Raw genomic sequence first — 14,870 nt, 5'->3', positions numbered from 1 at the left:
CTTGCAGGCATAGTCATGAATTCTGGAAGTTCATCTACTCCTGAAATCTCACTATTTTCAGTTCAAAGAGGAAAACTTCCCCTATCACCCTGAAACTTAAATTATTTCTCAGTTCACAGCCACTGTGTGCTAGGTGGTTTTGGAAATCCCACCTAAATATGTGATTATGAGCCTATTTAAGTAGGATTTTCAAAACAACCTGTGACTTAAAAGCACAAGTCCCATTGACTACAAACTGCAAACCCAGGTGGAGGAGGAGGAAAGCTGAAATACTTTAACCAGGCTATATTGACTTATGAATATTCAATCAGAAGGTAGATTGCCAATATAATACAGGCTAGTTGCCTATCAATTTTGTTTGAGCTGGTGTTGGTCTCACAGTAAGGAAGTTAATGAGGACTTTTACATGTCTTTCGTAGCATGGATGAGCAGTTTAAATCTGAAACTTCTTAGAAAAATATTATGTAAAATCTGAAATTCTACAAACTATAATCTAAATGACAAACATGGATGTTTTGTACTAGAACTATAGAACAGGAAGAAACAGTAACATATAAATAAAAAAATCTGAATTAAAATATTATGTTGATTCAAATACAGTCATTTTTCCTAAATTCTTTTTATCCACCCTGCGGTGGAGACATTAATATTAGCTCAATCTCATGTTTGATTGGAAGCTATATACTTTTACCTATCTAGAGGGAATGGATCTCTCACTCAAATTCACACCACTCCAAAGCCAACATATGCTAAATGAAATTTGAAATCACTGGTGCTTTTTGAAGTAGCTAAAGGAGGATCCATTTCAGAAAGGAGAACTTATTAGATACCCATAATACTAAATGACAAAAACCCAGTTGGCATCCAGATCTGACTCCCAATTATGTACTTTATATGCCTACCATCATCCTCCCAAACTCATGGACAAGAGGTCCCTACAACTAATTTGGTACTGTCTCCAGCTATGGGTATAGGGAAGTAAACCCACTTGGTGTAGTAGATGATGATGCTGGAGATCAATTATTATTCTGCCAAAACAGCTCTGCCACTATTTAATCTTCTGGCTTTGAAATGGTTTAAAGTTGTCTTCGTTATACTGTTCCTTTTTAAAAAAATGCGAACAAAAGCATAGTTTCCTTTGCCTTTAACACAAAAGTTTAGATCTTTAAACAGAAGCTAATATAGTTGATGAAGGCACTTAGATCATGCGAAAGTCTATATTGCTTATATTGTGAGCTTTTGTAGCTAGTTTTTAAGAGAATAAAGAAACTTTTCCAATTCAAGCACACTAAATATTTCATGATTCCCCACTCTTCTCAGTGTATGCACACCATGCCTCAGGTGGCACATGACCAGGATTCATCACCAAATTTGGTCCACGGGTTGGATCATTAGCTTCCCCGGCTTGGGCCAGGTCACAACATACCTTTAGGTTGACATTGAAGAGTTGGGTCCTTGGTAATGTAGGAGTCTGAGAAAAGTATAGCAGAAGCCAACAATATAATTTTACACAACAAAGTGCATTTCCAAGAGTTCTGTTTTATGAAATATGTTTCAGATTAGTTCATATACACTGTCTTCATATTAACAATTTTATTCTGTTACCAGGTTAGTTTCCAGTTGTCCTTTATACTTTGGTACATGGGAGTTTATTCTTTAAAAAGAAGCAAATATCTACAATGGCCGGTGATGGGACACTACAGAATTCTTTCCCAGATGTCTGGCTGTTGGGTCTTGCCCACATGCTCAGGGTCTAACTGACTGCCATATTTGGGGTCGGGAAGGAATTTTCCTCCAGGTCAGATTGGCAGAAATCCTGGAGGTCACTTGCAGGTTTAAACTCGTGTAAATGGTGGATTCTCTGTAATTTGAGGTCTTTAAACCATGATTTGAGGACTTCAGTAACTCAGACAGAGGTTATGGGTCTATTACAGGAGTGGGTGGGTGAGGTTCTATGGCCTGCAATGTGCAGGTCAGACTAGCTAGATGATCATGATGGTCCTTTCTGACCTTGAAGTCTATGAGTAAGACTTTAATGTTGTGTTGTGTTTTTAAGGACCACTATTGTTTTGATTTGTTACATGGACAGGTCTCTTTAAAAGTTTACATTTTTATTCCTTCATTACATTCTTTTATATAACATGTGCTGCAATTATAGAGTACAGTAGATTGAATAAAAACCATCCAAATATTGAAGCTGTGACACAATTAGCACATTAAGTAAAGCACTCACTCCACCCTAAAACATCACTGTAAAACAGCATTAATGAAGTTTTAGTCAAACTGGGGAAGCCCAATATTATTGATAACCACCCACAGAAGATTGAGAATACTTCAAACAAACAGGGAGGTGAAACACTTTTGTAGTCCCAGTATTATCGCAGTATGATCATTAGGTTTTAGCTTGCTTGTCATCTTTATTTGTTAGTCCAGTTTACAAAATAGTAACCTTTGTCTAAAGCTAACCATTTACAATGAACAACAGTACACTACAAAGATCTTGTGAATGTAAGCCATTAACCAGTTGCACAATATTTGATTTCCCAGCTTCAGCATCATGTTTCCCAAGAGTTTTAAATTGGCATGCTGAAGAGGTGGCTAAACAAATCAGATTACAGTGATTAAATAATTAAATTTTCTAATTTATTCCTTAGTTCACTGTTTAAATATTTTCCTTTTTCTTCAATTATTGTCATCTGAGAACACCATGAAAGCTCACAATTAATCTCCCTCCAATGAAGAATGCACTAAATAACCAATAAGACAGCTTTTGCTAGTGGGCACTTGGTAGCAAAAACAAAACTCAACCAACACAGCATTAGCGTCACAAGGCAGCTTCTGAACGTCTCAGTTCCAAACTCCTCCTCCTTGAACCAAGCAATCTGCTCTTCACTACAGTGCTGAAAGATAGTGGAGAAGGGACAGAAATATCTGTACAACTTTGTTCTGACATCTCCCCACTTCCTCAAGGATTCACCAGGGAATAATCTTTTTAAACTGATTATTTCTACTTTGGAAGAGGATTTAATTAAGCCAGTCCTGGGTTGCTGGCAAAACATGAAGGTGCTACAGCTATATGGATATATACTCATCTCAACCCTTGATGGATGCCACTTATGCTAAACAGTCTGTTCCAGCTTGTAGGACACTGTGACACTTGTATCTGTGTCACTGAGTAAGTTTCCCAGACCTGAAAAGGAGGTCGGTGTAAGTGTGAAAGAGCTTTACATGAGTTTACATTGCATGTAAAATGACATGGCATCAGGATTCTGTTTGCACTGCAACATTAAAACTTTCAAGTAAATAATATTCCACTATCTTAAGCTGAGGAATGGATTTAATATCTGTGCATCTCCCAAGACACTCAAAATTATTATGAAATTATCTCCATAAACACAAATCAGCATGATAATGAATATTTAAGAAAGGATCCAAATGGAATCAGAGTCCAACAATTATCCCAACGGAACCAAAATTTAGCAGTTCATATGATCTAAACCAGTGCTCTTCACTATTTTTGAAGCGGGGGCCACTTTGGCAAAAAAACCTTCAGTGTGAGAACCACATCAACCTGACACAGACGGTTGAGCACTCAGAGTTCTTTGTTGGTTGATATGGTAATATTACCTGGAGTGCAGGAGGGAACATGGGGGGCTGGCTCTGGGAGGGGGCTCAGGGCTGGGGGTGCAGGAGAGGGTAAGGGGTGCAAGTTCTGGGAGGGAGTTTGGTGCAGGAGGGGACTTCAGGCTACGGCAGAGTGTTTGGCTCCAGGAGGGAGTATGGGGTGTAGGAGGGGTTATGGGCTGTGGGCTCTGGGAATGGGCTCAGGGCTGGGGCAGAGGTTTGGGGTGCAGGAGGGGATATGGAGGGCTGGCTCCAGGAGGCTGAAGGTTGGGTGGTGGAAGAGTTATTCAGAACCTGCCTATTGAAGGGGGCGGCACTTACTTCGGGCAGCCCCAGCCCCACGCCGCTCCTGGAAGAGGCCAACGGCTCTGCGCGCTGCCTCTCTCTGCAGGCGCCACGCCCGGAACTCCCATTGGCCACAGTTCCCCGTTCCCAGCCAATGGAAGCTGCAGGGGTGGTGTTTGCAGGCAGGAGCAGCACACGGAGACCTCTGCTCGCCCCTTTACCCCCCACGGCCACGGAGGCTTGCTGGCCACTTCCGGGAGTGGCGTTGGGCCAGGGTAGGCAGAGAGCCTGCCTTAGCTGCAGCCCCACTGTGCCACCGGAGATTGTGATCAACAGGGTGCCACACTTATGGTCCATGGGAGCTGCCACTGGCTCACGGGTCTTGCAATGAAGAACACTGGTCTAAACAGTTACTTCAAAAATGTCACCAAAAGAGGTGTGTATGGTGCTTAGTTTTTGAATAAACCAAGAACTTACACAATAAAGCATCAATAATAGCACAATCTGTCTGAAAAGCTGTTACAGGAAACATTATGGAAACATGGGATTACTTTATAACAACATCAAAGGGAGCTGGAAGGAATCACAGAAATACTAAAATATGACAACTTAGAAGTAGCCCTTGCAGTGATAACAGAAGCTATTCTAAATCAAATCAAATGTAACAAGGATCTGTGAAAATACTTCACTGAAGATATTAAAAAGGCTCACCAGATTACAGAAAATTGTAGTACAGTGACACCACTTCATCTTTCTTATACAGCTAATGATATAAAAATGCTTAATGGAAGCTCAGTCAAGATGTGTGTTCTTTTTGCAGTTTTTCATGAGTTTCTTGCTAACAGAAATATACAGGAGTTTCCCAAACCAAAGTTTGGTCTCAAGAAGCTGCAACACCTCACCTATATATGAGGAATAAAGTCTGAAGCAGCTGAAAGATTCACAGACCATAAGCTATTGAAGAACATCCCTGAAATGACTAAGTCTTGGGGAAGAAGTGGGTGGTTGCAGACAGAACCACTTGACAATATGCCTAGCAACTCCATCACAGAAACCTAAAAGGATATTTAGAAATTAGTGCTCATGGCCTTCAGGGGATCAAGCTTAGTTAGGAACAGATGCACAGCAGGAGAAGTTTAGGAGATTAAGTCAAAATGATAAAACAGGAGAAACTCCACTGGCACCAGTAACACTGCCTCATGGATATATTCAAATGAGGCTTCATTCAACACTTAGGCCTGGTCCCCACTAAGCCCCCACTTCGGACCAAGGTACGCAAATTCAGCTACGTTAATAACGTAGCTGAATTCGAAGTACCTTAGTCCGAACTTACCGCGGGTCCAGACGCGGTAGGCAGGCTCCCCCGTCGATGCCGCGTACTCCTCTCGCCGAGCTGGAGTACCGGCGTCGACGGCGAGCACTTCCGGGATCGATCCCAGAACATCGATTGCCTGCCGCCGGACCCTCCGGTAAGTGTAGACGTACCCTTAAGGCACATACACCGCGGCAGCACATCTGGCAAAGATGCTCTATGCTGATGGGAGACAACTCTCTCCTCGGCATAATAAAATCACCTATGTGAGCGGCAGAAGCTATATCGGCAGGAGAAGCTCTCCCGCTGACATAGCGCTATCCACACCACCACTTACATCAGTGTGACTTATGTCGCTTGGGGGGTTGTTTATTCACACCTGTGAGCCACATAAGTTCTGCGACATAGCCTTAGCAATGGGAAAAACCTATTTGAGAAAAAGTAGGTCTTGTGGTTTAAGGCACTGGACTGAGACTCACGAGAGCTGGGTTCAATTCCTGTATGCCAGAGGTTTCCTGAGTGATCTTGGGAAGTCATTTAATCTCTCAGCTCCTCACCTGAAAAATGGGAATACTATTTCCTCTCTCCCACTTTTTTCTCCATCTTCTCAATCTATATTTTAAATTCTTTATATTTGGGACTTACTATGCTTATGTACAGTGCTCAGCAAAAGTGGGCCCTGATACTGACCAGATACTCTAGGCACTACTGTAATAAAATACATCCTACCTTTAGCTTTCTTCCTCCCTCCCTGCACCCCAAGAAAGCCCACCTTTAAAATATGCTTCAGCACTTACATTAAACTGTGCTTAATGGCTGCTTTCAACAAGGAAATATAGCCATAAACCACTCACAAGTTCCACTGCTGATGTGGGGATTGTTAATGAAATACGAAAGCACTTTTACTTGTTTGAAGTTAAAAACAAGCCACAAAATTCCATGTTATTTCATTCAAAATAAGAGAACAAAATCAGAATTCACTATGACCCTTTTTTATAAGAAAAGTTCTCCCCAAATATTAAGCCTGGACAGGAATGTTCAGTTTTATTTTGACTATATAGTTGATTTAGTGAGGTCATCTTTATGTTTACATTTGAACTGATGTACCAAAGTACCATTGCTAATTATAAGTAACAAAACTTGTTTTGCAGACCTGGGAACATAGTACTTTGGTTTCATGGTTGGAGAATTTTACTAGGAAAACTATTACTATTACTATTGGCCCAATCCTGTTCTCATTTAAATCAATGGCAAAGACTGCCAATGCTATGTTCAGAAAAGCATCTGCGTTAAAAATAATGGTAGTTTCTTACTCAACAGTTCTGATCCCTGTACACATTCCAGATCATATCTGCTTGGCATTCTGACAAAGCAAAGTTTGCTCTGGTTAGCAGTACAGAGCCAATACAGCTATTGGGAGACCACACTGGATTCTATTCTGCCCCTTACACCATTCACAGAATAGTTGACCAACTTCAACTGTATAATCTTTATTTACCAGTGGCGACTCATAAGCCATAAAGCACACAACTTGACTTTATGTTACAACGCTAGAATGAGTTTGCACTATTTGCCGTTAGAAATTTATTTATTTATTTGTTTGTTTTTTGTAAACTGAGCAAAATGAGATATGGAAGTACATGAAAACAAACACGGAATCTCCACAATGCCCCTTTTACAGACTGACTCTTCAAAGTGTAACCATATTTCAAAGTATATAAATTGTTAAATAATAGATTCTATTTCCACCTTGCCCTCAACATGAAGTTAAGACAACCTGAAGCCAAAGAACACAAGGTTTCTAAAACAGGCTTAGAACAACATTAACAGTTATGTAAAATATTTGCATTAGGCCTTTTTAAAGCTGTAACTTTAAGAACTAAAATTTAAAATAGTATTTGCGTTTCTTTAAACTCACAATATTGGCTCTGAGAACATCTTCCCACTGCACAGGCTAATATTTCCCACACAATAAAAAAGTTTGCATATCAAAATTACATGACTCCTAATGATTTAAAGAGTCTCACTGGTCTTTTCCATTTAAAATGCAAATAGTTGAGGCAAAGCAACAGGTCTTTGGATAACCAAAGGGAAAAAACAGGGGGAAAGTATGGAAGAGTGGCATTTGTGCTATAGACAAATGTTACTATATTTAGTCTCCTTGTTCTGCAAGCTGCTGGGCATCTGTTTCAGTAACGGTGAATGATTTTTTTCTACCATTCAAGAGTACAATAATCTGGGTTCATTTTAATTATTACAATGAAGAAACACCTTCACTCATAAATATTCTGTTTTAATGAAGACTGAATTCCAGCATCAGCGATCATAGCATGAAATATACTATTTTAAGAACAAGCTTCCCTGATTTCCTGTGCTAGTTTAAAGCCTTGCAAGAGTTTAAAGAAAAGATCTGAGATACAATGGAAAATGAAATGTAATCAGTCAGTAATTGTATATTTTGAAGCCTACATGAAAACGACACAAATACAGTGTGCACACACATAAGCTGGCCCAAATATTTTTAAATTTGCAAATGTTAATTTATCAGCAACCTCTTCAAAGCAGCAAGACAGAAATATGCTTTGAAAAACGATTTTTAAAGACACCCTGCGCACAGAAGTCAGCCATCAGTCACAATTCTTGACAACTCCACTATTCTCCTCCAATTTAAGACAAGCATTTACCACCAAAGAATATTGCTTCAATTTATGCAAAAGAAAACTGAATTTTAAAAGAGCAGTATAGATAAAATATTGGAAGAAACCGCTGCTACAAAGCACTTATATTTATGCCTAGATAAACCTCTCCCAAAATATGAAGAAAGAGACTGCAAACCAAAGTGAGCAAATTTCCCTAAGTTACAATTAATAAAAATGAAAGTCTCTCCCATTCAGTACACTTACTGTGCCTTAAAGGGTGTAACAGTTTTCTTCTTAAAACCAGCCATTTCAGTTACAGTACAGTATTGAAAATAAATATTTAGCACGAGATTGTAATTGCAAAAGATTTAATTTACACATATGCTTATATATGGAAATGGCAATATATTTTACAGGTAACAACTGGAAAAACTAGTATAAATATTGGTACACAGAAATTATATATATAACTGACATTGACTATTCCTTGGCTGTATCTAGCATTTATTGTAATGATATATTTTTGACAAATTCTCTTTTCTGCTTCTGTAACTACAACTTTGTAATACTGCTTGGTCAGCTTCTTTGCATATTCTTTCCTGTTCTCAGACTGGGGGATGGGTGGGAACTTGATTTAGCCAAGATCAGCTAAATCTGAAAAGAGCTCCAAAGTAAAGAGCTGGTCTTTCCTTATACATTACATATCCAAGCTCAGGCAGCTGCCTTTCATATGTATATGTCCAGCAGAGCTAAGCTCCTGCCACAATAAAACAAGACTGCAATACAATTATTGGGTAACTTGTCCCTTCCCCCACTCAACTAACCAACATACAAAGAAAGGCTTGCTCTATTGTGCACATACAGTACCCTTGATGATCCCGCTGCTAACTGAAACTTCATTCAACAGATACGTACTTAACCATTTTAAGCAACAAATATTTAGTAATTTAGAGAGCTAAGAACAGCTCAAAACAATGCAAGGTATTAAATAAAAATATTAAACTAATACCTATATCAGTGACCAAATGTTGAGATTTTCACATCCCTATTACTGATTTGGAGTGTGTGTACAAGTATATAAATGCATGGTTTGGGAGTGGGATTTTTGTTTTTAAGAACCAGCTAAAAATCTAAATTGTAAAGAAAACTCAAGTTGTGCAGAAATGAAAGGTTTTGCCTAAGCGATGTGCATTTCCTTCCAAAACCACTGATCAAAATTCAGAAAGGTAAAAACAAAAAAAGCAATTAACAATTCAGATCCTGCCATTTTCCTGATCCATCTCTAAGCAACAGTACCATGGCAACTTTTTCCTGCTTTAAAAATGTCATGTGAAAAAAGGAAAAATACCAGAATGCCAAATTTTCAATTTCATTTGAGTACTCCTCATCTTTGCTATTTAAATTCAATCATGCTTGGATCTAAGAGTTTTAGAATATATACTCTAGAGTAACCCAAGTGTTTATATATTCCCTGATCACCAACATAACTAAAATTATGGTTAATACAGACTCTCACTACCATGAAGAGAAAAGTAAATGTTCTGTGTGTAAGCCTTAATCATAGGAATATGAACGTCTGATTAATATTATCAACCTAATTAATTATCAGGGTTCCAGAGGCAGAGAAGGGTTGTTTCCTTTAGTTTCATGCAATGTTAACAGATCTGTATGGCTGAATTTCCTCCCTGCTCTGAGTAACTATCATGCTCCTATCTAGTTTTAACCATTTCCGATTCATTTTCTGCCCCATCCTATCACACAATTTACACTCCTCATACAATCCAAATTTGAACACTATGCAAGTATGAATATATCAGGAATGAGCCTCTACCAAACCATCTAGTTGGTGCCTAAAAAGACCTGAAGGGATTCCTTTATAGATCACATCTTCGCACACACACACACACACCATGAACTCTACTCATTTCTTGACAGTCTAAGATGTGCAAAGGAAAATAAAAGTAAGTTTTGCAACTAAATGCAGTTATGATCAGGGAGCCTAGCGAAGCCTCCTGCTACGCAGCTCCTGCTGCTACCTCCTTTTGCAGTTTCCCCACCTCTTTCTGTGCAGTAGATCTGCTCTGCTCTTTCCCACATAAACTGAGTCCTAGCCGCCATTTTAGAAAGTCATTCACACAAGCCAGACCGCTGCACCATCCACCACTTGAAAAGAAATCTCTCTTTGAATGTTTCCTCCTTCCCTTTCCCTGCCTCTGCACTATAAAAGGGACACACCAAAAAGCATGCAAATGCTCTCTCGGATAGACAGAGCTGCCAAGGGACAAGGCTAGCAGGATGTCACTGATCAGCAAATGCTGCAATGCACGTGTTTGCACATTTGTGCATGTGAATTTCCCATCCACTGAAAACAGTGCAATGACAAGACAGACATCCCTTATAGGGAAGACGATTGAGAGCAAAATACTAAACACAAATCATTTTACATATATCCACTCCAGCAATATGCATTAAATCTGCTCATTCTCCTATAAATTAAATATTTCATATACAAGGATTTTAAGGGTAGCAAGTGCGGAAAGCCCAGCTAACTCTTCTTACTAAATAACCCTAATTCCTGATTCAAATCACAATCTCTTGCTTTATTCACTTCCTAGTTTAAAATAATGGGGGACTGATTACAAATAGGCGCACGCGCACACACACACACTATGCCTAGTTTAAGTGGTTATGAATGAGCTTACTATTCACAAACCCTGCTTTACATGCAGACATGCACGCTTCCAAGATGAAGATTTAATATCTTAGATCAAGCAACAACTAAAATAATCAATCATCTTCCATTAAAAAAGCCATAGGGCAGCTCTCCTGCTCCTTCTTCCATTTCCCTGTCCAAGCTCCTCATGTGTTAGTAACCAAGTCTATTTTTCCCATGGTGACTCACTATTAAGGACGCTCTATAATATTCCTACACTAAGCAGTAGTAAGAAAGATTAAAAAGAAGTTTAAGAACCCTTTTGGAGTGTGAGAATAGACCCAATCCTGGCTATTTATAATGCACATCTAGAACTTATTTCTTTTTTCCTTAATACTCTTTTAACAGGGTTCTAGTGCAGTTTGTTAACCTTATAATGACCACATTTCCAAAAAGCGCTGTTTAAGCTTCCACCCACTAAACGTAATCCCTCAAAACAGGTAAAACAAAATATTTGGTTAAATACCACTAAGACCAGACAGATGAACACAAACCTTTTTTTAAACTTTGATATTTTAAGAGAAAAATATGAAGAGGGGAGGACAAATATAAAAGCATGCAAACTACTGTTCCATTATGGCCTATGTGATTGGGGTTATAGAATATATATAGCGAGAGAATATAGAATTTATAAATGTAAAAAACAATACCAGCTCTGAAGAGCTCTGTGTAAGCTTGACTCTTTCACCAACAGAAGTTGGTCCAATAAAAGGTATTACCTCACCCACCTTGTCTTTCTAAAACAAAACCAGTCCACGCTCCAGTATTATAAATTCCAGAACACTGTTTCTTAGTGAAAGGATCCACTGGGAGTTGGCTTCTTCAAGCATTTCTGTGATCTTCAGTTTCACCTTTGTATTTCCAAGCACTTAAGTTCCCACCATCCACTTTACAAACCTCTTAGTTAATTTCATTATAAAGCATCTAACCAAAGATGCACGCTGGTTACAGTCACTTGCTCACACCTGAGTGCCAGGCATCCAGCTACCTTCAGTAATGGAATGGGTTGATATGAAGAAAAAAAAAATGTAAAAACAAAAACCCTCTTCATTTAAACACTGAGAAAGGATTTTTAAAACCATGGCACCAAGAAGGAAGATGACCAGCCTCTGAGGTTAAAAATTGTTTCCAATACATTGTACCTCACAAAATATCCAATCCACGTAGAAAATAGCGAATTCCCTCTTTTCACCTGGCTTTTCCATCCTTGGGTGTTTTGGCTCCTGCTAGTCCTTGGCTCTGCGAGGCTCCAATATTTCTCCATGAAGCTCCTTCCGCATTATAAACCTCCAGGATTTTATCTTACAGGAGACCACAAAGATCTTCACCGCGGTGCAGGGACGCGTATAGATATTTTTGTTTTCCTCGGACACCCCCAACCCCCCCACCCCCACCCACAAACACACACACACACACACACACACACACACACCTTCCCGCCTGGGATCAGAGCGATTTCCACACACAGTCCATGGGGGTGAGTATCCGCAGGAGTTGCTATGATACCCTGAGACAGATTTTCCCATCCCTTCACCGCTGGCTCCACGCTGGGTGAGGGGAAGCCATAGAAGATCCTGTTTTCTCCAAGCTGCTTGGGCTATTTTGGGGGGGGGGGGCATGCACAGACCGTGCCCCCTCCCTTAACAGCCCCGTGGCCAGGAAGAGGGGGAGCCACACGCAGATCCCCCCCCCAGTTCATACACTGGGGGCGCAGCGCGCACAGAGCCTGGCGGAGAAACCCCCTTGCGCCCCCCCCGGATTAGGGCCCCCCCCCATGAGCAGCCCCCCCCCGGTCACTCACCGCTTGAAGTGCTCGATGATCTTCTCCTCGCGCACGTTCTCCGGTAAGTTGCCCACCCAGAGGTGCCTGGTTTCCCGGACCATGCTGCGCCGCGCCGGCCCCCCCGCGCCCCGGCCTGTGCCCTAGTGCCAGGAGCTGCCTCCCCTCGCGGCGGCGGCGGCGGACACCATCCCTTGGGGCCCCTGCTCCGGGCCGGCGGGCTGCGGCTCCCCTCCTGGCTCCCCTCAGCGGCGGCGGCAGCGCGGCGCCCCCTCCCCCTCGCGCTCTCTCGCGCTCTGTGGCGGCTCGGCTCTCCCCGCTCCCTCTCACACCGCCGCCAAGCCCAGCGCAGGCGCACTCCGGCCGGGGAGGGGGGGAAGGGAAGGGAGAGGGGAGCGCTCGCTCCCAACGCCCTGGGCTGCCAGCCTCCCGGCCTCACTGCGCACGCGCTGCGCTAGAATGACTCGTTTTCCGCACGGCTTGCTTCCTCGCGCCACTGCGCCTGCGCAAAAAAAAAAAAGGAGGGCGCGAGATGGGAGTGAGGCGTCCCTTCCCACCCCGCCCCCATTGGAGTCAATGGGGGAGCACTTTGTGCCATTGAGTTCAATGGGGGCAGGGGGGCATGGACCATTGAGTTCAAGGAGAGTGGCGCTGGGGCCCTGGGAGCGGAACTGGGGGCCCTTACGCTCTCTTTGCCCCAGATGGGAGCCTGCTTAACCCTTTATTACTTGGTGCCTTCCCTCCTGCAGCATCACATCCCACTCTGCCTGGGTCTCCCCTGCCACCGTTCTCAGGTCAGGGAAATAAGTGTCTGAAGTTCCTGGAGAAGAGCTCTGTGTCGCTACAGAGCTCATCTCCTCTCACCAGCAGAAGCTGGACCAATAAAAGATGTTACCTCACCCACCTTGCCTCTTGAATTTGCTGGCACCCACAAAGCCTTTGGGGCAAATGATCTCAGAAATGCCAGCGTAAAGCCAGGGTTACTCCACAGAAATGGATCGAGTTATTCAGCATTTCCACCAGTGTAACAGCACAGCATCGGGCCCTTTTTTATACAGCTAGGAATAAATTAACAACAAACACAGCAGCCAGTCTCTGGCCAGAGGGTAGAAGAGTGATAGAAGTATATAGTGCTTCAATACCAGCGTGATATGTACCATAGGAATACCATAAATACAGTACAAATAAATCAGATTTTCATCCCAGATGACATCTTAAATTAGAGTTAGGAACACAGGTATTACTAGACAGGATCACACCCAAACTCCTCTAGCCCAGTGTCCTGTCTGACAGTGGCCAGTACCAGATGCTTCAGAGGAAGATGAAACATCCCCGCTCTAGGCAAATGTGGGATAATCTGTCCTTTGTGTTAGATCAGGATGAGACCTAACAGAGATCAGCTTAATCCCTAAAGCATGAGGTTTAAAACTGCACATATTTTAAAATATTTACATAGCAACTTTCACCCCCAAAGGCACTTTACACTAGTAATCCTGTGCAACATTACTGTCAATCACATTGCCGTTTTAAAATTGTGCCTCACTAGAGGTGTAGATAATTAGAACTGCCATATTGGGTCAGACCAAAGGTCCACCTAGCCCAGTATCCTGTCTTCCAACAGTGGCCAATGCCAGATGCCCCAGAGGGAATGAACAATTCTTATAGTCTTAGATCCCATTCACAATTGGATCTTTACAGTATACCCTTGCACAGCCCACCCCACCACAACAACTTCAAATGGAACCGCATGGGTGCCAGAATCCACCCATGGAGATGTTATTGCAGGATCAGGGCCATAAGAATCTTCCCAGCCCTAAGTGTCTTACATTCTCTGTCTAAAATATGTATGCAATACATATAAGCAAATTTAAATTTACCTCAATTTAATTACATTGAGTATTCCATGTGAAAGCAAGCACAAGTTCATTTTATATTAGATAAGTGTGATTTCCATGTTACACTCTATTTTACAATTCTATAGATCTGGTCGTCTCTATCAGCATCACATGCAGACACTACCACTCTATACAACCTCATCTGGGGTTAGAGGGGAAGTTGACAACCAATCGGCACCTTTCACAAAAGTGGGAGGGAGAAGAAATGTTAGCAAAGGACATACCAGAGCAGACTCTTACGCAAACTGCCACAGGATCTTTAGTACTGAATCCCAATCCTGGGAACTACTTGCAAGAGTAAAGGTTACTCACATGCCTAACTGTTTACAGGATTAGGCCCCTAGTGTTTACACAGATTAGACAGGACCTTATTTTTAAAGGTCTCATCTAAATGAGCCATATTTAGCAACATGTAACTCAATGTCCCGGTACAGAAGAAGGAAGAGCAGAATCAACCCTGCCAGGATATGAAGCTATGGTTCCAGGGAGTCTAGTAGATATTAAACACTCGATGCTTATAAGGCCACTGTACTATCCCCCCCAGCATCTCATCCCAGCCTCTCCTTGGAAGGCAGCTTTTTAACAGCTGTGAGGGAAACTGGGTACAATTTCGCACTCAGAG

General features: G+C 41.8%; 1 protein-coding gene across 1 annotated transcript in view; it reads right to left on the bottom strand.

The window, feature by feature from the left end:
• LOC135893423 (msx2-interacting protein-like) overlaps window positions 1–12,457 on the bottom strand; it is a 35,780-nt gene extending 23,323 nt beyond the window's left edge. The window contains exon 1 of the mRNA XM_065421237.1: window positions 12,375–12,457. Within this exon, the coding sequence (XP_065277309.1) occupies window positions 12,375–12,457 (83 nt within the window). The remainder of the gene's footprint in view (window positions 1–12,374) is intronic.
• Window positions 12,458–14,870: the final 2,413 nt, after the last annotated feature.

Source organism: Emys orbicularis, chromosome 22 (assembly GCF_028017835.1).
Source record: "Emys orbicularis isolate rEmyOrb1 chromosome 22, rEmyOrb1.hap1, whole genome shotgun sequence".
Classification (NCBI taxonomy): Eukaryota; Metazoa; Chordata; order Testudines; family Emydidae; genus Emys; species Emys orbicularis.
The sequence above is the reverse complement of the archived record's forward strand: the minus strand, read 5'-3'. Positions and strand labels throughout refer to the sequence as shown.